The sequence below is a fragment of the Macrosteles quadrilineatus genome, unplaced genomic scaffold (assembly GCF_028750875.1).
Source record: "Macrosteles quadrilineatus isolate MER2022 unplaced genomic scaffold, UCM_ALF_1.0 Scaffold_1__1_contigs__length_201487025, whole genome shotgun sequence".
In the NCBI taxonomy this organism is placed as follows: domain Eukaryota; kingdom Metazoa; phylum Arthropoda; class Insecta; order Hemiptera; family Cicadellidae; genus Macrosteles; species Macrosteles quadrilineatus.
In genome coordinates this window covers 167327993-167352091 of record NW_026542594.1, presented here as the reverse complement: position 1 = coordinate 167352091, position 24099 = coordinate 167327993, and the positions used below count along the sequence as shown (strand labels likewise).

Sequence of the window (24099 nt, the reverse complement as noted above, 5' to 3'; positions counted from 1 at the left end):
GTTCACAAAATTTAGGCGGTTTGGGAGGAAGTGATTCCATCCCCTCCACCTTTAACATAATAAATTGACAAATTAAAGTTGTTTAACTAACTTTAAAACCATACGCGACAGCTGATTAGCTTATTAATACATTAAGCTAAAAAAGTGGAACACAGGGAAACTACCCCTACAGCTTCAACCGCCTCAATTTTGTGATCAGACTATATATTACATATATTGACGTTTATGGTCAAATGTACACTATTTTCAATTCCAAAATACTTGACTGTATTCTACAGTTCTGAAGAAAATACATTTTGATTCATCACTCTTAACATCAACTTTGATGCCTATGAATTTGGTGATAATATCATTTCACTCTGTGTATTATCTGGTTTGATTTTGGCATTAGACTTTAAAAAGCTTAAAGATAACGAGTGGCTGGTAGGGACCAAAGTCCCTAAAAATCTCAAATACAAAACAAATTATTGTAACATTTAAACAAACTGAAAATTGATTCATCAATGTGTCAGATAGATATCCCTGTACACAATATCCTTTGGGTGAAAACTATCTCTTTGTTTGCCTTGGTTTTTGTTGTTAATTTTCAATAATTTAATTCCTTCCAGAGTTTTAAATCTCCTAAAGTCAACAGATGTAATTGTTTGTGAGTAAATACTGTTTACAGTTAAAATACTGTAACATTCTGTTAAGAAAACTAATCATCGATTGATTTCTAAATACTTTGACATCAGTTAGGCTTCCATTTCCATGTTGTCGAAGCGAATCTCCATATATTTTTATCTGCATTAACACACATATTTTAGTTTGTTTAAGCAGATTATTATTTGGAACTTTTTTTTGCTTTGAACAACCCCCCCCCCCTTTTGTATCTGCTTCTCCCCCAAACAATATCATTTTCCACCTATGCTGTGCACCATTCCTAAATTCTCTCCTTTGTAGTCGCGGTCTTCCCCTTACATGATACAATTCAACACTGCGTTACCATTCTAAACCAAAAATAGAACCATTGACTATTGGATAGTGAAGTTGTATTAATAGTCAAAGATAGAAAACTAAAATCAATAAAAATACCTCCGCAGCAAACCTGCCGACTAAGCGAATTTCCATTTGGCCGAACTGATTTTTAATTAAATCTATTTAACTTAACATTAGGTATAACGAGTACCTAGGTTTGTTGCTACAAGGAAACTAATAATGTGTTTTTTAGTAAAATATTAATAGCTTGGTATAAAATAAATAAATTTGCCAAGTTTGATCAAAATATATATAAACAGCAGTGTCCGGCTTTGTTGGAAGCTGATAGTTAAAGACATTATTGATGTTTTAAGGATTCCACATAACACCTAATTTAAATATTTAAAGTCTTATCCAAAATTATAATTTAAATATTTTTCATTATTGTGCGATGTCATAAGTGTCAGATTTTTACAGTAAAAATAATGCATTAGTCTAAACATAGCAACAACAACATCACTCTCCAAACATTTCCACTTCCAGACAATCAAACATTCCAAATGGACTTAATAGCTTGTTTGAATAACAATTAGGTAAGGAAAATTCTAAAAGGACATTTCACATTTTTCACATGCAATACAAACATAAGCATTCTGGTGATGAAGTAAGTATTTAGGTTTCTTTGCTTATCTAGTGTAGACCCCCTACTCAGTACTCGATTTATAAAAAATGAGGTGCTGGAACTTTGACCTTTTAATGTGATTTGTAAATATTCAAGCTAATATTTTTATCCATCCGAAAGAGAGGTAACGGAACTCCGATCCGCTGCGTTCCCCTGCAAATCTAGCACTGTGTTTATACTCCAATGTAGTACAAAATTTTTATCAACAAATAATGTTTGTGCTTGAAATTGCTTTAGATAAAAAAAATTTACTTATACGAACTTTCAAGCGATAGTATAAGTATATACTACACCAAAAACATCAACAAAACACTCTGAACTTAAAGCATAGTTATTATCTTAGCCTTAATGTAGGAGGTCAAAATTCTTTCAGATTTTTACTTGATTCAACCAGAACAGCTTTCATGCTACTTTCCTCAACCAAACTATCCAAGATACAAATATCTAACTAATGAATGGGGCATCCCAGAAACAGTTTCTTTCAAACATTTCCTTATGCAATAAATGATATGCTAATGACAATGTTATTAAAACAGTTGAATTTATATTGTATAGTAAAATACCCGCGCCGCAGCAAATCTGCAGACTAAGCAAATTTCCATTTACCTGGCTGGATTTCTACTAAAATATACCCTGAAAATTGTCAGATTTATTTCCCACTAGCAGACCAGACAGTGTCCTGTCCTAATGTGGTTTTATGTCAAATGCTCGTTCATTTTAAAGATATAGTTTTTTAAAGATATTTTTTCATTTCATTTAATTTTCAAGATGAACTCGTTCGCATAGCTCACTCGCTCACTTGCCTCCAGGTTGATGTGAGTAAGCTAATGTAAAGGCAATAAAAAAAAAATTTAATCAAATTGCTAAATAAAGGTTGGATAGATTATAAATTTCTTTAAATAAAAACCTTCCCCTGGCACTAAGGAACACAACAAAAAAAGAATCATCCAATTCAGTGCACTCGTTCTCGAGTTATGGAATACCATCAAAAAAGGGATTGACACTATTGTAATTCTTGACGAATTAACAATAAAGAATATTGAATTGTATTGTATTCATTTTTTATTAATATAAATAATAAGTACCTACGGTTGCTGCTACAGGGAAGGTATTGAGGTGTTTAAATTAAAATGTTGATAGCTCAATATGAAATAAACAAAATTTACAAATTTTAAAATATATATCCATAAACGAGCAACCTACAACAGTTTATTTATTCTCCATAATAATAACAAGGAAATTTTAAATGTAAAGTTTTTTTTTACTATCTGCGTAACCGTTAGGCATGGCATACAACAAGGCTTTGAAATATAAAATTATTTCTTTTTCTCTACAAATGGCCTGGAAAGAAATTGTGAAATTGTATGTTTTTAGAGTAAAAAATGGGAAAAACAAATTTTTACCCCACATAATCCCCCGTTCCTATAGTCCGATCATGCTGGTTCGCGAACTCGTTCGAAAGTAGGGTTACACATTTCTACCAAATTTCATCAAAATCATCTGATAATTTTTGCTCAAGTTATCGCACTAACGGAAACACACACACATATATTTATATGAATTTGAGGGTGTTTTTGGCCTCTGCATACCTTAAAACGAAAAAGTAAATCGGTCCTGGGTCTAGGTCTTACGATGAGTACTAGGTAATAGCTTCCCTATATGGGAAATTTGCTAAAAATTAAGAACTTTTTTACAACCCATCTAAAAACTGTTTTCTTTATAGAAAAGGAGCCATTCCCTACATGCATTACACACTCTTTGGTTTTCTAAAGTGTATGAACTTTGGTTGATTGACTAATGACTACAGTATCTAGTGTCCTCCGTGGAACCAAAGAATTGCATTATTGCATACGTTTGAAATTATCAAATAATGTACCCTTGTAGGCTAGCGCAAGTTTTAATAAACATTATGCTCATAACAGATAAATAGCTCATTGAAAATCAAACACAATACCGGTACAATAAACTTTAAGGATATACAGACACAAATTTAAAGTGTTTATATTTCAAACAGCTAAAGGTCGAGAATCATGCGATATTTATTACAAAAAAGGTATTAAAATTAAAAAGGGCTTGATTAATAAATTCTGTCAGAGAGATACACTTGGTTTTATTTACATTCAGGTTTAACATTCATATGTTTAATGACTTTTGAAACATTAATTTGTTTAGCTTCAATATCGATGCCTTAAGCAAATATAAACAGAATGTAAAGAGTTAAAACCCTACTTAAAACAAGAAAAATATGAGATATGGCAAGCATATTCATAACCTTAAAACTATAAACATAAAATATAATTCAACAGTGGAACATAAAGTAAAAGCTCTCTCGTACCCGAAATGTATAAAATAACCCTTAACTCTACAACTGAGCTACAAAATATGATATGTTACAAAAATATATTTATAAAATACAAACCAAAGGTACATAAATTTTAAAATACAAAACCAACTACTGTAATTGCTTGGGGTCCTTAAAACTACATTACACTTATAGGAATTAAACTATTTACAAACGCACAATTTTTGTGCTAATTTGAAAATGGTAGCTGACAGCTTTGGGGTTTAACTACTATTTTTTAAATCATGAAACATCATAACGTAAATAGGCTCTTGACTTTTTTATTCAATATAAGTCTTAAACATATAAAAGAGCTTAAAACCAATGGTTTAATCATGTTTGTTTGAAGTACAGTTCATTATAACGATTTTAAGGATATGTCTTACAATAAAATTAACTACAAACTCTTTGTTAATGCTATGATGGGTTCTATGCCTATAGTTACTATATTAATGATATTTTCTATGACACCATCATGAATATGGATGCTTAAGGCAACTGCCAGATCCAAAACAACTATCATCGTGAACAATTTTCATAAAAATATACTTATGCAGTTTTATACAAAATATCATAATCTAATCAGCCTATGAGATTTACTACTTATTTATTTCCTGCTAATTTTACTCGTTGATTTTTTTATATACATTTTCTTCAAAAATATATTCTAGATCAAAATTACACAAAATGGCAGTCCTCTTTGCATTTTGGAATGTTAACATCTACTTATCACATAAAAACTCAAAGTTTTTACCTGCAGAAGCAGGTAAAAAATACAGTTAATTTTTAGTTAGTAAAAATGTTAACTAAACTTTCAAGCTTCTAAGCAAATAACAAAGTTTTAAATGCAACCATAATTTATTTAATGTTATATTTTATCTTATTCAATCGACCCTTAGTTTAGTTTCATTTTAGAATTTAGCCTCCGGATTACGTTGAATATATTAAAATGGTGTAAATACCTGCTTCGTGGTAATCCTAATGTTGCTAGTGTCGCAACTAGTTTCGACTTTTTACAAAGTCATCTTCAGGCGAAGGTGTCAAGGATGTCAAATGGTGGTCACTTCATATGAAGGTCGTCATTACACATAAATGTACATAAAAACACGAACACGAACACGGACATTAACACGTAAAAACGGTACATTTAACACGATTAAACGAACAACGGTAACTGTAAAGGAATGATGTGACACGACCGGGATGGATGCAAGGTCTAGACTACCGGTCAACGTGGTCGGTCGGTGCGATGACGTCACTCCTTTTATCTTGTTATCAGTCAGCTGTTGTAGGTCCCATCCCATTCATTCCTGACTCTTTCTCTAGTACTTTGATAGCCGTATCATAAATATAATTTGATTGGAAGGAAAGCTTGTCGTTTAAGATGTTTTGTCTGTCAAGTTTTACAGCTCGGTATATTTCGAATTCTTCTAGTGTGTTTCTATTAAAATGGTTGTTAGATAGATGCAGTACTGTCATGTTGTTGTCGATATTTGTATAATTATGGTTATCTGAGACTAAATGTTCGGCAAAAGTTGAGGTTTGAGCGGATGTTGTTTTTCTTGGTAAATGTTCTCTGAATCTTTTTTTGAAGGAACGAGCTGTCTGGCCAATATAGTATTTAGAGCAGTTGTCACAATTTATCTTATAAACGCCAGTCTTATCGAAAATTGGAGTTGTCGTTTGGGGCCGTTCTTTTAATAAAGACCCAAGTTTGTTTACTGTTTTAAACGATACAGTGACGTTGTTTTTGGCCATAATATTTTTGAATTTAGTACTTAGAGATGAGCCGTACTCCGTTGAAACATAGGTTTTTTTATCTTTTGTTTTTGATGTTTTTCTTTTTTGGTGTTTGAGAATTAATTTATCAATAATATTGCTCTGATAACCGTTAGCGACAGCAATGTGTTTGAGAATGTTTATTTCATCGTTGTAGTTCGATTGACTCATTGGCACTGAAAGCAATCTATGTACAAAGCTATTGTATGCGGCTATTTTTTGTGAATGGGGATGATGAGAGTCTGCGTGGATGGTTTGGTCTGTAATAGTTGGTTTTCGGTAAGATATTATTTCATGCAACCACACATTTTACAAAAGAGTTTTAAACAAAACAAAAATTGCATTTAATGAAGATGAGTTAGCATTACTTAATAAAGGTTTAAATTTCAATTTCCCTAACAATAAAAAATCAAGTCTATTTTCAGAATTACTAAATATAGAAGCATCCATAAAAAGTGTAAGATCAGACGAAGTTCGTGATTGTGCACGTATCATCATAGGGAATAAAGCAAAAGTTATTTTGAAAAACCAGCAGCGATCAAAGAAACAGCATTTAAAATATAAGCCTTTACAGCGAACCTTATCAAGCATCAAGAATAAACTTGCCGAACACAACGCTCTGATAACCAAAGCAGATAAGGGCAGTTCGATTGTTATTCTATATAATGACGACTACGTAGGAAAAGTTACCGATTTTATGAATAAGAATAACATTGAACCTTTAAACAAAGATCCCACACTCAATAACGCTAAAGAAATCAACAAAGCCATTACCAATAGTAAACATCTGATCACACCTAATGAAAAAATCGCACTGAAAGTTCCGAATCCTCGAGCCCCTATATTTCGAGGTCTTCCAAAGGTCCACAAACCTAATATCCCCATCAGGCCTTTGGTCAACTTTATGCCGAGTCCAGCCTACAAACTAGCAAAGAAACTGGATAGTATAATTAGAAACCACATTATCTTAGAAAATAACCATAGTATCAAAAATAGTTTAGAACTGATTGAGAAAATACAGTCACACAAAGTCAACGGAAACCACAAATTAGTATCGTTTGATATAGTGAATCTGTATACAAACGTACCCATACAGGAAACCATGGTAATATTGCGACAGAACTTAATAAGGAATTCCAACTTACCCCCTGAGTCCATAGAGGAACTCTTATCAATGACGCAATTAGTGCTAAGCCAAAACTATTTCCAATTTCAGAATAATTTTTACAACCAAAAGGAAGGATTAGCCATGGGCTCCCCACTCTCCAGCATCCTAGCAGAAATATTTTTAAACAGTTTTGAAAATGAACATCTATTTTCACCTGACAACCGATATAGGGATAAAATAGTTTTTTACCACAGATACGTCGATGATACCATCGTACTATTCAACGGCAATAGTAGACAACTCTCTTTGTTGAACAACTATATGTGTAACATACACAAAAATATGAAATTCACGCTTGAAGAGGAGGAAAACAACAGTTTGAATTTTTTAGATCTAACCATAACAAAACAGAACTCAGCATTTACCTTCAAAATTTACCGAAAACCAACTATTACAGACCAAACCATCCACGCAGACTCTCATCATCCCCATTCACAAAAAATAGCCGCATACAATAGCTTTGTACATAGATTGCTTTCAGTGCCAATGAGTCAATCGAACTACAACGATGAAATAAACATTCTCAAACACATTGCTGTCGCTAACGGTTATCAGAGCAATATTATTGATAAATTAATTCTCAAACACCAAAAAAGAAAAACATCAAAAACAAAAGATAAAAAAACCTATGTTTCAACGGAGTACGGCTCATCTCTAAGTACTAAATTCAAAAATATTATGGCCAAAAACAACGTCACTGTATCGTTTAAAACAGTAAACAAACTTGGGTCTTTATTAAAAGAACGGCCCCAAACGACAACTCCAATTTTCGATAAGACTGGCGTTTATAAGATAAATTGTGACAACTGCTCTAAATACTATATTGGCCAGACAGCTCGTTCCTTCAAAAAAAGATTCAGAGAACATTTACCAAGAAAAACAACATCCGCTCAAACCTCAACTTTTGCCGAACATTTAGTCTCAGATAACCATAATTATACAAATATCGACAACAACATGACAGTACTGCATCTATCTAACAACCATTTTAATAGAAACACACTAGAAGAATTCGAAATATACCGAGCTGTAAAACTTGACAGACAAAACATCTTAAACGACAAGCTTTCCTTCCAATCAAATTATATTTATGATACGGCTATCAAAGTACTAGAGAAAGAGTCAGGAATGAATGGGATGGGACCTACAACAGCTGACTGATAACAAGATAAAAGGAGTGACGTCATCGCACCGACCGACCACGTTGACCGGTAGTCTAGACCTTGCATCCATCCCGGTCGTGTCACATCATTCCTTTACAGTTACCGTTGTTCGTTTAATCGTGTTAAATGTACCGTTTTTACGTGTTAATGTCCGTGTTCGTGTTCGTGTTTTTATGTACATTTATGTGTAATGACGACCTTCATATGAAGTGACCACCATTTGACATCCTTGACACCTTCGCCTGAAGATGACTTTGTAAAAAGTCGAAACTAGTTGCGACACTAGCAACATTAGGATTACCACGAAGTATTTACACCATTTTAACCTTAGTTTAGCATAAAATAATTTAAAAATAGTAAATTTATTAAGGGATTCCATGGTTAAATAATGTTAACTCTATGTTTCAAATAGGCACACCTCAGTGTTTTAAGATTAACAATAATTACAAGAATAGTTTTTTACATCTAGCAACTAACTATGTTTGTGTGTCTAATAACAGCAACAATAACAAAACAACAATAATGTTCAACAATAGAAAAGGAATCTTGTTTCCTACGATTTTGATATTTAATAAAAAAAAAAAAAAAACAGCTGCTTATTCAAAAGTAATCTTGATAACTACCAAACAGCTGATGTTAAACTAACTGTAGGGGTCCAGATGCTTATTTATTTATGTTGTTATATCAAAGTGTGTAGGATTGAATTCTCATTAGCAAGTTTTGCTGTATAAAAAGAAATCCGAGCAAGAGTTTGGGTAAACCATTATTTAAAATAGTTCATACCACCTAACACTTCTCACACATTTATAATATTGGATGAAAGTTTATTATTATTATATGTTGTATTATTATAACTTTTTTTTACTTTTTCAATATGATTTATACAATATTAGACCATACAGAAGTTAATATTCAGAAAGTTTTGGCTGAAGCAATATTTCCTAAGTTGATTCCCACAAATATTGTCATTTGTTGCTTATGTATCACTCAACATTATATTTTACATTGTCATTGCTGAAAAATATTGTTATAAGGAAAATATTAAAAAGTTAGGCCTGTTCTTTCATTTAAGCACTTTTTCTGAGGTTAAATCACAGAACCCACGCTTAAACCACCATCTGATTTTCTGGTTGAATGTAAGTTTAGTAACCAAAAACTTAACAACCAATGGTCCAGCAAGGAATTTTTCTTATCATTCCTAAATGTTGGAACTTTATGCCGATTTATTTGTGGTAGACAGTTTTAAAACTCTTGTAGAATTGAAATTCCTATCTGAAGTAGAATATGTATCCTTAAATTTAATAAAAAACATAATATCTCAATTGGTAACCATACAATTTTAAAACAACTGTACATTTCAGATTTTACAATACTAAAACAATAAAAAAATTCAACTCGGTTGGTAAACATTAAACAAAATAAAACAATTATTAAATACGTTATAGCCATTGCTTTGAAATAAATGTTACACTGCTATATACACAACGAATTAATCAACAATCGACAAAGCATTAGCCAATATTGTACATCGCTTTGCATCACATTGACAAAAAGCCTCATGCTGTTGGAATGTTCAGAGGTATTTCGTTAACAGACATTACCAACCTTACGAATATATTCTACAACAACTTCCTACAAGTCTAGTTATTGTCATCCTCGAAATATCATTAAAAATTATTACTTCATGACATCGAAAACAAATACAATACAGGAACTAGATTACAATCATTCAAATCATGTTGAAAGTTTAACAAAATCTATAGAGAATGAAAATTCCTACGTATTGTATTGATATGAAAAATAATACTCTCTAGGAGGAGACAACGATGGGCTGGAAGACTTTTACACTTTGGCCGGTGCTTGCTTGCCGACAACCATCATCGACTTTTGTAGAAGTCTGGTTAGCGCTCCTGAAAAATCAGACATACCATTGAACAACCTGTATTGCTTATAAATGATTTTTAGGTAATCAAAATTCCCTTGAGTACCGGTAATCTACACAGCGGTAAACTTTTTCTACAAAACCAAACAGTACTCAAGCTCATTCAAAAATAACATTTGAAAATAAGAAAGAACGAACAAGTTTAAAGTTATAAAGAAATTAGTTGTTTATGAGCATCAGTCACAGAAACAGATATAAGTTAAAGACAGTGTAAACTATATCAGCCAGATCAGCTGTTTTACTGTTACATTGTTGTATTTTACTTATGAGAGAGAAATTTATAATAAACACAAATAACGAAAACTGAAAGGGACAAAAAGTGTATTTTGAAGGATAGAGCTTATAGAGAAGCTAGAGTTTGCTTGTCATAATACATCTGCAATTGGATTTATTTATGAAAGCTATTATTTTATAAAAAGCATTAATAAACCATCGATAAAAGCCTTGGCATTAAATTTTGTAACCAATTCCAAAATATTAATCATATTATACAACCTAGGGCAAGCATAAATTTGAAAATATTCTTAAGTTAAAAGCTTAACAAAAATTACAATTGTTACAAATAACTACAGTACCATTATTTTTTTCTATCAATCATAAAGTCACTTGCTTAAATCTATTTTAAGTTTGATTAGCTAATGTGCAATTACACAATAGTTGTAGGTGCAGTAGACAGAAGGGAAAAATACAACACTACAATAAATTATAAGTAAGTATCGAAGATTCCCAAAATAAATAATCGCTACTCAGTAGTAGACAAATATTTCTTGATCAGCCACTGCCTGAGTATGTGGACAAATAGGATTCCATTTTTGAAAAATTACATTTTTAAGTAATAATGTACAAGTAAGCATTTCAAGAGCATATATTTAGCATATATTTATTTGGGTATCTTAAATACTAAACTTATTTTTAGTAGAGTCTTGCATTCTTGAAACATCATGATGAGATGTGAGATATACTTTAAAATTAATTTAAAGATTTATTTCAACAAAAAACATGATTGAACTTGTAGTTTCAAGTTTTTTAGACTCTACTGTTACGCCCAATTTTGTAAAGCTTATTACTATTACTTCCACCAATAATTACCAGATCCTAAACGGAAGCTGAACAGATTAGTAAATGCATACACTATGTTTAAATTAGTCAGTCAGACAAAACATTATGGTAAGGGTGTGAGTAAGAGATAGAGTGCAAAAGAAAAGGAAGATGGAAAACGAGAAAAAAAAAATTGTCACCTGTTTCTTCTGTGGCCTTACAACCACACACAGCTTTTGTAACACATGGGTCGAAGATGCTGTGGAAATAAAACATGGAAATTATGAAATGATTGGAGAAAGTAAAGGGTAAATTATTAAATAGTTATGAAGTAAATAAACATAATGGATGAGGTTAAACTTAAGTGTTTTTTTTTTTTTTTTTTTACTAAAAAATATATAAAACATAAAAGTTAAGATAACACTGGATAGTGGAAATCTTAACTACTTTTGGCTGCTCATTTTAGCGAATTTCCTTATAGGGAAGTAGCTATTACCGTAGGTCTCATGGTAACACTTAGGCCCGGGACCGATTTACTTTTTCATTTTGATGTCCCCAGAGGCCAAAAACACCATTCGTTCAAATTTTTATATATGTATATATATATACCGGTATATATATATATATGTATATATATAGATTTATATATATATGTCCGTGAACACGATAACTTGAGTAATTTTTATCCGATTTTGATGAAATTTGGTTTAAAGGTGTAAGGCGGGATACACTTGAATGAGTTTGCGATCCAGCATGATCGGACCATGGAAACAGGGTTTTATGGGGTAAAAATTGGTTTTTCTCACTTTTGACCCTCAAAACACAAAATTTCCCAATTTTCCTCTAAACCTTCTTAAAGAGCTTAAAAAAAACAAACAATTCAGTATATCAAAATGTTTTTGTACGGTTATTGGTTACGGAGAAAACTAAAAAAATGGTCAATTTAAAATTCCCATGTTATTCTTATGGAGAATATTGTAAAATGTTGTAGTTTTTTGCTTGTTTATGGATATTTTTTTTTTTTATCAAACTTGGCAAATATATTCATTTTATTATACTAAGCAATAATTATTTTACTTAAAACACACACTTTATTAGTTTCCTTGTAGCAGCAAACCTAGGTACTCGTTAAACCTAATGTTATTTAAATAGATCAATTGAAAATCAATTCAGCCAAATGGAAATTCGCTAAGACGGCAGGTTTGCTGCGGCTGGGGGATTTTGTTCATCAATACCTAGGTAAAAGAAACTCCTCTTATTAATTGCCATTAGCTGTATGGGCTATTAATTAACAGCTGTGTCTAATAAGGAATATGTCGGCCTTAGTCACTAACAAGACTACAAGATCGCACCAATCATCCTACACTCATCTCCATTCATATTTGGATTTTAAAAATACCTACTTTGTATGGTCGTCATTTCAATGAAAAGTATTAAAAGTATTAAAGTAGCCTATTTATTCACCACAAATTAAAATTGATGATAAATTCAGATCCAAATTTTCCTAACTGACACAAATGAGTCTTGCAAATTCAATATTTTTTACGTTGTCAGATAACCCAAAGAATTTATCACAACCTTTTATCTTGACCAACTGATTGAATTAATCAATCTCCCAATGACAAATACAAATATACAGCAAAAAGAACATATAAATTTAGATAAGACAGTAAAAAGTAAAATAATTAAATCATATATGAAAATTGTAAAATGCATAAAACCTACTATTTAATAACAAAAACATAACACTTTTTTGAAAGCATAAAATAATTCCCCTAAATGAGCAAGATTTCATAATTGGTAAATGTTTACAAAACTACAATACTTAGTAAATTTACTTGACACAGGTTACAGATTATACCACCCAAACTAGAAAAGATTATTTTTGTTTTTTACTGATTTAGTTGCTGTGTTGGCAAGTGAAGAGTCAGGTTTCCAACAAATAAGGATTTTAAAGCTAATTGACTTTTTTTACTCAATAAAACAAAATAATATTCATGGATAACATTATTTTTTAAATTGTGGTAGATACAAATTAATCAAACTAGAGTTTTTAAAACTTACCAACAAATTTCTGGAAGAACATTGGCTTATTCTTCCACGCAATGAATACCAAGTAGACAGGTACGCTCGAGAAAATCATTAAACAACCAATACCTGTGAAAAAATTGAGTCAGTAGAAAATGTGTTGATAGCAAAACCTCACAAGAAGTTGGGCTGAAAAATTACTACAACATATGAAAAACAAAATGTTTCTCATTAATATCCAAACTGATATCTAAAACCTTACAACTGTGCTTGCCAAGCTGTTTTCTGAAAGATTGGCTCGATAATTATTATATCGCAGGCTCCCATATCTAGAGCGGGTCTTAGGCACGAGCGACAGATGCGACTGCACATGGCCCCACACGTTGGGGGCCCCAGGCTTGGTGTAAAATATAAATCAAATTCACTTTTACTTCAATCATAAAAAAAAGGATGCATAAATTCTAACATTATACTTTACGATTTTTCTTGGCTAGTATTGTTGGGATACTACTTTTTTGGTAGTAAGAGGTCCCGCTCTGAATGTTTGCACTGAGCCCCGCACCACCTAACGCCGGCTCTGTGGCCACATCTCTAATATTTAGATTGTCCCTGTGCTTCCCTCCACCTTTTGGTGATGCAGATGCAAGTGTTAGTTTTTGTTTAGATTATTCTTGTTTTCATAATACATTAATTCAATGTACAATGAACTGCTAATTTAGTCAATGTAAGTTTTTACATAAGATCTCAAAATTTTGCAATGTCTTTAATGGAAGACTTTTTGCTCAGACAAAAGATATACTTACCAGTTTCTACAGGGCTGGCGATCATAGGCACGATGGTTACGAACAAGCTGCACACAATGTACAGGATAGGCCAGAAGAGGTTCACTTTGATTGGTCGAGCCAGATTAGGCTGAGTCCATCTTAGGACTGGCAAACACAGAACGGACACTCCGATACTTAACTACAAAATGAAAAACAAAATTAGTTTACATACTGGTACTTGCAAAAAAAACCTAGTAATTACATTCTAATACTCCTTTCACACTATATATGGTTTATGCTGTCCGGTTTAAAACATTACGATTTTATGCCTTTTCTAGGTTTCTTTCACATTACACGGTTCCTGACCGTAGGGCAAGATGAATTTGTTTACAACGTAACAACACAATAAAACAAAAGTAAACAGTGTCCAATTGACAGGTCAGATTGTAAACAATGAACATTGGAACAGCTGATCTATTTGTACTGGCTTGTGGCTCCCATTAATAAAACCCCTGATAGCTTGGATTTAACACGTTGCCTACCAGCCTTAACTCTCCTCTGTGTGAGGGACTTTGTGAGACCTCTGGTAGTGAATGTGTTGTGTTACATTTACAACATGCACCACTGACAAACGGCCACGGCGCAACAATTGTCCGGTTCAGTGGCAGCGGACGGCTGCAAGACAACCGCTGCTTTTATTACTACTAAAAACAGCAAAAACCCAAAGGAGTATAAATATATCACTTGTATTTATAGGACAATTTCAAACAGTAAAATATTTGGTTCTGTTTTATCTTGCCATTAATATTGTCAAACATCTTCTATATTGACACCAATCATGTTACAATCAAGTACTGACTTCTTGCTAAGAAAATATAGATAAAATAATGATAACTTATCATAATTCGGTCCAGTATTGGTCCTCAGACCATAGTCATATTCAACAATGAAAGTTGGCACTTTAACTACATAACTGTTAAATCATTGTGGGGATTGCTTGAAATAAAATCCTAATTGTAACCATCTTCGGTAAATGTAAAATAGTTTTTTTGTTGACATGATTAAAAGATTTATGAAGAAAATCATACACAATGTTCTTACCCATGTAGCAAAACCAACGTAGTTGATAAGAGCAAAGATGTCGGAGACTGTTAGATACATCATTGAAAGCACTGCCTGAAAAAGACAAGTCTTGGTTAACAAACCTTGAATAAAATTATTAGTTTACAGGGACTCTTGATTTCAATAACAATGGCAAAGGAAATAATATAAAAATATAAAAAGAAGTTGGTTGATATTCAATTCCCACGATAAATATGTTGCCACCTTTAGAATACAAATTATTTTAGTTTAATTGAGCTTTTGGCAGTGTCATGTTCGTAAATTACTGATTTCCGTAGTATAGACCAACTATTAAACCAAATCAAACTGACAGGACAACAACATGCTGTAAATTGTAGCAACCTAATATGTCACATAAATTGTCAAAGAATGTAAAACCAATCGGTTCGTATTATTACAATTGTAGCAAATTCTGTGAGCGACTCAGTTAATTTTTAGCCAAACCAAACTTGAAGGATGACTTGTTATAAACTGTCGCATCTTTTTACATTAAGCCACAACTATTAAAGCATCAACAACTAAAAGAGAATAAAAATTGTCCAGTAGCATATTCTGTGTGAAGGATAATTAAACTATTTTTATCCTTAATGAAAAATTAGCTATAGCAGGTCCATATTATTAGTCATTATTAGTCTCAAAAGTGACTTTTGCGGGGAGAGATTGCATTTACTCGCGAGGCAAAGCCGAGCTTGAAACAGCTATCGAGCCCCGCAATGGAACTTTTGAGACGAGTATTGACATTATTTTTCATTACGATTTCAAAAATTTGTAAACAACATGAATATTTTTGTTTATTCAACTTAGTATGGAGAAAAAACGCTGGGTTTCTGTGCTTATGTTGAGGTACAAAACAATGCAACAGCAAATAATATGCAACTGCTGCATGATCGGTCTGCACCGCAAAATCCCATAACGGTTACTTTCTGTGCAACACAAATGCACAGAAAGTTAACGTTATGTAATTTTGCCATGCAGTAGCAGGATTAACCTATTTTCTTAGCTCATTTTACGTTTAGATAGTGTACTTTTGTGTGTGGAGTGATGAAATAGCATATTACGTTAATAGTCCTGAAAATAAGTGTTTACCGGACGAGTGTGGTTGTTCCCGTGCGAGACAAAGTCGAGTACGGGATTACCATACGAGTCCGGTACACACATTTTGGACGAGTTACATACGATAGTTTACGCCATACTACTAAATCTGTACAAATCCTTATATATTTCCACCAACTAAAGGACTAAAAATTGACCAACTAAGGAAAGGTTATGTTTTTGTTTATAACCAACCACTCATTGCCACCTAAATACAGTATAATCAGCTGATTGGTGTCCTGTAAAACTCATTGCAGAACAGTAGTACGCAATGAAACCCCATTTGAATAAGCTGGCGGCAAACAGCTGTTTTCTGGACTAAATCCTTGCATGGGAAGTTCGTCAAAATAATGTAGTGTGGCGTAAAAACTATTTCAGTAGTGAAGGATGAGAGATGAGCTTTTTGAACAAAACCACCCCAACTGGTACACTCTCTCTGGAGTTTTTCACTCTAACTTGTACTTACCATTACTAGTACGGCTGGGGTGGGAGTAAGGCGGGAAATTTGAATCATAGTGAGAATTTCCGGCATCTGTCCTTCACAAGCACCTGCGTAGAACAACCTGCAAAACATTCAGACAAGAATTTGAATCTGATTCGTAAAACACAATTTATGCTTGTAAAACATAAACTATGTACAGATTTTTAAGTATCAGGGGCGCACCCAGTGATAGGGGGGGGGGGCAACTGACTGGTTGGGGATCAAATTCATTTGGGGGGGGTCCTAAATAAAATGTGTTTTCAAAATCTGCGGGGAGCCCGGGCCCTCTTGCCCCCCCTGGGTACGCCCATGTTAAGTATATTGTATCAGTTACCATCTATTTTGGTTGTGTTAAGTGATAATACCTATACTTCACCATAGACAAATAGAATGAATATCGACTGGCAGCAGTGGTGCGGTTAGCATATGTTCCGGCGCCCACCGCCAGGAGTGTCGTGTAGTTACAGCGCACACCGCTGCAGCGTCTGCTGGTAGCATACAGCTCCTGCGCTCCTTGTCTGCAGCGGTGTGTGCCGTAACTACACGGCACTCCTAGCAGTGGGCGTCAGAAGCTTCCTTTGACAGTCTATATCTATTCTATTTGTCTATGACTTCACCCTCAAATCTGAAGCTTACCAGTTCGATCCTTAAAAGATATAATTTTGGATTCTATTTTCTATTAGTCATTGTGCTGCTAATAACTAATCAGTAACACTTTCTGACAGGACCTGGAGCACTTTTTTAACTGATATTTTTAAATCTCAATAGTATATTAGATAACCAGACAAACCCCAACTTTTGAAGTTTGTTTGCATTCAATATTTTTGCAGGTAACAACTTTTGAGCATTTGTAAACAGTCCAATAAAATTGTGCTCACAGAAGATTATAAAATTTTAAGAAATGGTTTAGTCAAAGACTAAGAAAAATACAGACCTAGATGAGGTAAGGAGGACTCCATTGACAGCACCAAAAGTAGACATGGCTACAAACACGGGAATCGTCCATGCCATGAATCCAAACACTCGGTTAGCGAAGGACTGAAATCAGAATTAGAATCATCTTTATTAACCATTGAGATTACAAATAGTGTTAGATTGCAGTTGTGTAAAAACAACAATAGTGTAGGACTATAATTTGGAATCAATTGTGGGTAACATTGATAAATTCTTTGAGTGGGTAAAACGGCCGGTCCAGGAGCCATGCTTTCAGTGCCGATCTCAGCACGTTCCTTCTCTTGGTGATTGGTGTGCATTTCTTGCAATAGTGAATTATGTAGTTTTCGGCCGATGTAGCATTGTTTAGTTCGTTGTTTAGTTAGCCGTTTAGTTGTAGCTTCAAGTGGTGTGCTGGCAGGGCGTATAGTTCACCATTTCTGGTGTTGTGATAGTGATTCTCCTTAATTGTTCCTTTGCAGATCTCTTACTGGAAATCATCAATGTACCTAACAATCTAGAAACTCATAGTGAATTAAATAATTGAAAATCATGTGTGGTAATCTAAAGACATTACTCATCAGTAGGCTAACTGGTTTTTACAGAAAAGTGGTGCCATCCCCTGATGGTACTTGGAATTGCAGTTGTGAGTGTCATCTAGTTACCTGAATTTACTTAGACGTAGAAAAGAAACCAACCTAACATAGTTTTTACAAGAGCCATATTATTTCTAAAGCTGTATGATGATGTAAAGGTGAATTCTACATTTGGTCTGATTTTCATGTATAACGGAGGGCGGAAATAAAATTATGATCTTTCGGCTTCTTGAAAGTTCAAAATAACAAAAATGCTAAGCTCCACCTAATCCACCTAATAAGATATATTACTTGGTGTCCCAGAAAGAAATGAACTTTTATTTTGTGGAAAGCCGAATGTCCAAGAGAGATAAGATAAGGAGCTTATCAGTCTTTGTAGCTATGCCCGTGGAAAATCATTTGCCATGGATCGCTTTACCTTTGAGCAGCGTGCTTTCTGTTTACGTTACTATTACCAAATGCTTTCTTATGTGACAATTCAACGACACTCCCCTCCCGCGCTAAATACAGACTTCATGATCTCAACCAAACGCCATCAGTGAACATAATTAAATGCTGAGTACTCAAATTTAAAGCGACAGGATCAACTATGAACCCTCGTCCCATCGGTAGCCATAGAGAAGTGTGTTCAGAACAACATATCGAGCATATTACAAAAATTGGGCCGTATTTTTTTTAGGATAACCAAGGGAACACTATGACAGTGAATTCCCAGCGATACAAAACAATGATTGATGATCATTTACAGCCGTTCTTGCAGACGTTATCTCGGGCTAACAGGCAAAGATTGTGGTTCCAACAGGACGGAGCTACGTGCCATACAGTAGGAGACTCCATAACTGCAATAAGGCAGCTGTTTCGTGGGAAAGTCATTTGCAGATTTGGTGACATCAACTTTCCTCCGAGAAGCCCAGACCTAACTTCACTAGACTTTTTTTAGGGTATCTAAAAAGTCGGGTGTATAACACAGCTCCTGCTACCCAACATCGTCTGAAGCAAAATATTCGTAAGGAAATTGAAGCCATCCCACCAAAACTCTGCCATCAAGTCTTTGCAGATGTAAGGTTCCGTTTGGCAGAGTGCCGGCGTCGGAGGGGTCTACATCTGGATGATGTAATATTTCACAAGTAATTTCCCTGAAGTGTACAAACAGGTATTCTTGCAAAAATAGCTCAAAATAAAGCCATTTTTCTGTTTTCTTCGTTTTAAAAACGCTTCCTTTCCGGGACACCCAGTATATTGTTATTCGACAACACAATGATAAATTTAAAGTAATCATGTCTAAATGTTGATAAAGGGTAAATGTCAATGCTGTAGTGAAACATATCGAGGGCCTAAGTCTAATACCACGTATGAGGAAAATGCCTACTTTACAGGAGAGCAAAAAAACGTTGTAATTATTATGGTTTTACGAGAAACAGCTCATTACTTTATAGGAATGTACATGTAGTTATTAAATTTGATAAAAAAAACCACTTCTTATGTTTATTTATTATTTAAAAAGAGTTATTATATAAAAAAAGTAAGATACGAGGTATTGTATTAAACTTTTTTTAAATGTGCCAGTTGGAGGGTTAACTTACGTGGTATTGAAATTGGGTATACGAGTTATTAGAATTACCAATTTGTAAAATACGAGGTATTGCTAAATAAACACTAAGCATTTTTATTATAACAACTTTATTGTTATAACTACTATTTTATTGTATTGCAGAAAAAATTAGAGTATTAAATTATTCCTTAGCAAAAAAGTTAATACAATAATTTTTATAACAAGTTATAACGTATTTTTACAGTAAGAATATTCCTCCTTCTAAGACCCCGTATCTTAACACTGATTTATGACAACGTATTACATAAATTGTAATAAAGCCACAAATAAACTAATTGCATATATACAAAACTGAGTTAATTCTATCTTATATTTACTACATTTTGAACACTGAAATTCTTTTTTTCACTATGAAACTGCATAACAATAACAGACCGGCACAGCTGACCACCTTTTGCACACTGTAAACAATACAAGATACGTGTTGCTAGAAGGAAGGTTTACCAATACTGCAAGATACGAGGTCTACATTTCCCATTTTTTTAAATTATTTCCAATTTTTATAGACTTACGAGGTTTTAGAATTAGGTGAGGGACAATGAAATCTATTTTTTTTACTATAGATCTCAAAACCCTATATTTTGAAGATACGTGGTATTAGACTTAGGCCCTCGATATGTAGTATTGTACAGTATATACAATGAGACACAATAAAAAAAACAGAAAAATAATTTTATAACAATGCAATCATTGAGCGGAGCGAAGCGAAGCTCTTTGGGATAAACTTCAATGCAATCTTTATAACACTTAATCTCAATAACGGCTGAACATATTTTAGCCAAACTTATCAAGGTTGTTTTGTCAAATGTTTGGATTCTTTAGACGTACCTAACCAATTTCAATTTTTGATTATGCCTATATAATTTTAAAGTAACTCAAAGTTTTTAAATTTTAACATTGGTCTTATGGGTTGCCATGTTGGTTACAAAATAACGACGTAAATGTGAAGAAAAAAAAGAATCGTAGCATATGTTCCTAAACACAGTACAAAGGAAAAAATTTGGATGATGACAACTGATCAAATACCACAGAGAAAGTCTTAGGTTTACATTTAAGTCCCAATTTGGAAACGACCACTGATAGAATAGGTACAGTCATAGATAAAACATACTATCTTAGGTACAGTAACTAACAGATTTGATTTACGTAGCTAAATAAGGTTATAGCAAATAGCATTTTATCTTAAACAATTCGTCGGTGAATCACATTCATGGATCCATCTCAAATGGCAAACTTAAACAGATTCACGTCATAGGAAGTGGTGAAGGAAGTAGTAAAGGCGAGAAGTGCGGAGTATAGGAAACGTTAGTGGAGTGGCAGTTAGATAATTGTATATATAATACTAAAATACTATGGAAAGGGAGGGAAACAGGTCCACGAGGTAGGAAGTGGTGAATGAAGTAGTAAAGGCTAGCAGTGCGGAGTGTGGGAACGCTTTATGGCAGTAACATTAATGTGTCTGCAATACTAAAATGTTATGGGAAGGGAGGGAAACAGGTCCGAGACGTAGGAAGTGGTGAAGGAAGTAGTAAAGGCCATCAGTGCGGTGTGTGGGAACCGTCTGTGGCAGTTAGATTAATGTATCTGCAATCTTATAAGCTCTTGGAAGGGAGGGAAACAGGTCCACGACGTAGGAAGTGGTGAAGGAAGTAGTAAAAGCTAGCAGTGCAGAGCGTGGGAACATTTGTATTTTGGATTATATCTATAAACATTTTTTCATTTATCGATTTAATAAAAACCACGAAACATGATTGCTCCGCTCAACTGGCATCATTGCTATGAAAGCAACCCTAGTATTATTTATCAATCAGGAGTACTAAAAACATATGTTTTCACTGCAGTAAAACAAACACATTTTTTCAACTTGTTTACACTCACCACAGCTACGGCCTCCGAACCCAGCACCTCCTCAGGGCTCAGTGTCGTGTAGAAAGCTACGTTGGTGGCGACGTACACCACTGTCACCAGAGTACAGGAGATAGCGATGGCTCTGGGCAGGTTCCTATAATGTGAATAGAAATGTTTTTTGTGTCATCCCAGTTCAAAAACTTGAATTAAATTTTAATTCGTCTTTATTGTTCTTGCCTAAGCTCTTGAGTTATAACGGGGTCTTCTTCCTCTGAAGATACCACAAAAGATGGTGAAATGTTTGGGGTAACTCAAACATCTTACCCATTCAAGAACTCAGGCAAATCTAAAAATGAAAAAATAAAAACGAAAAAAGGAAGAAAAGAATAAAAAGAAGAAGGTACTACAAAGGTAAATCTAATATAAATAAAAACCTTTTTCTCAGTTTACAGATTACTGATTGTGAAAGAACTCCTGTCAACAGTATGGGTATCCGAGTAGTTATGGAATGATAAGAGGATACTTGAAAACAATTATAAGAGTTCTAAAATAAGAAATAAAAAACTTACTTGATGGGATCTTTCAGCTCCTCAATGATGAAGTTCAAATAGTTCCTGAAATCACATACAAGAATATATAAATACCCCCGCCGCAGCAAACCTGCAGACTAAGCGAATTTCCATTTGACTGATTGGATTTACACTGAAATGTCTACTTAAAACTATAACATTTATTCTTGATTTAAATAGAATTAGTTTAACAAGTACTTAAATTTGCTGCATCAGGGAGGGTAAAACTGTTTTTTTTTTGTAAAATGTGAATAGTTACCGGTAGTAAGAAATAAAAACATTTTCCAAATTTGATCAAAATATGTTCACAAACAAGCAAACTACAACAGTTTACTTATTCTCCATAAGAATAACATGGGAATTTTAAATTTACAATTTTTTGGAATTTTCTCCGTAACCATTAGGCGCATAATAACGCTTCAATATACTAAATTATTTGTTTTTTTAAGCTCTACAAAATGGTTTGGAAAGAAATTGCTAAATTTTATGTTTTTTGGGTAAAAAATGGGAAAAACCTATTTTTACCCCATAAAACCCCCCGTAAACCCCCGTTCCCATGGTCCGATCATGCTGGATCGCGAACTTGTTTGAATAAACGTACGTTTACACGTTTCTACCAAATTTCATCAAAATCGGATCATTTTTGCTCGAGTTATCGTGCTGACGGACACATATATATATATATAAATATATATATATATATGAATTTGAACGGATGGTGTTTTTGGCCTCTAGGGACCTCAAAACGAAAAAAAAAAATCGGTCCCGCGTCCAGGTCTTACCATGAGTACTACGGTAATAGCTTATTCCCTATATGGGAAATTCGCTAAAAGAATAAGATTTCATGATATACCTATACCAATTAATAACTATAACAAAGGTTAAAATAAAAATACCCCCGCTGCAGCAAATCTGCCGACTTGGCGAATTTCCATTTGCCTGGATCGATTTTCAATTAATCTATTAAATTAACATTTATGTTTAACGAGTACCTAGGTTAGCTGCTACAGGGAAACTATTAAAGTGTGTTTTTTTATTAAAATGTCAATAGCTCAGTATGAAGTAAATAAATCTGCCAAGTTTGATCAAAATATATCCATAAACAAGCCAACTACAACATATTACTAGGTGGCGTTCGCAGAGGCATCCACAAAATTGAGCGGAGTCATCAAGGGTTCATATTATATTGTTTTTGTAATACTGCAGTAAAAACAATCGTATGTAGCAGTAAAAGTAGAAATTTTACTCTTTAGGGAGTAAAAATCGTTTTTAGCCTCTTATGAGTAAAAATCAGCTGTTGTCAACTCATTTGTAAATTTCTATTGTAAACGATTGCATGTATCGAAATATGTATCGATTCGTGTTTCGTAATAATTTTAACCTACAGGTTACAGTCTCTTCCCATAGCATTTTAGAATTGCGGATGAATTAATCCATTCCCACACTCAACACTGCTCACCTTTACTACTTCCTTCACCACCCCCTACGTCGTGGACCTGTTTTCCCCTCTTCCCATGGACTTTAAGTATTGCAGATACATTAATGTAATTGTCAAAGACAGTTCCCACACTCTGCACTGCAAGCCTTACTACTTCATTCGCCATTTCCAACGTCATAGACCTGTTTCCTTCCCTTCTCATAACATTTAAGTATTAGATGCATTTATCTAACTGCCGAAACGGTTCCCTCACTCTGCACTGCCAGCCTTTACTACTTCCTTCACTATACTTTGAACGTCGAGGGGCCTCAGATACATTAATCTAACTGCCACAGACGGTTCCTACCATATGCTCATACTTTACTATTTCCTAAGCCACTTCCTACATCGTGTACCTGTTTTCATCACTTTCCATAGCATTTTAGCATTTTAGATACGTTAATCTAATTGCCACAGACATTGACCACACTCCGCACTACATTCTTCACCACTTCCTACGTCACGGACCTGTTTCCCTCCCATTCCGTAGCATTTTAGGATTGCAGA

The 24099-nt window shown here is 33.7% G+C and overlaps 1 protein-coding gene across 1 annotated transcript in view; it reads right to left on the bottom strand.

Annotated features, from left to right (window-relative positions):
• Positions 1–8694: 8694 nt before the first annotated feature.
• LOC128989299 (Y+L amino acid transporter 2-like) overlaps positions 8695–24099 on the bottom strand; it is an 81137-nt gene continuing 65732 nt past the window's right edge. Inside the window, exons 6-13 of the mRNA XM_054411180.1 lie at positions 22116–22160; positions 21577–21700; positions 17492–17595; positions 16543–16639; positions 14964–15038; positions 13902–14061; positions 13135–13227; positions 8695–10000 (exon numbers count right to left, since the gene is read on the bottom strand). Coding sequence (XP_054267155.1) covers positions 9933–10000; positions 13135–13227; positions 13902–14061; positions 14964–15038; positions 16543–16639; positions 17492–17595; positions 21577–21700; positions 22116–22160 — 766 coding nt within the window. The 3' untranslated portion in view covers positions 8695–9932. The remainder of the gene's footprint in view (positions 10001–13134; positions 13228–13901; positions 14062–14963; positions 15039–16542; positions 16640–17491; positions 17596–21576; positions 21701–22115; positions 22161–24099) is intronic.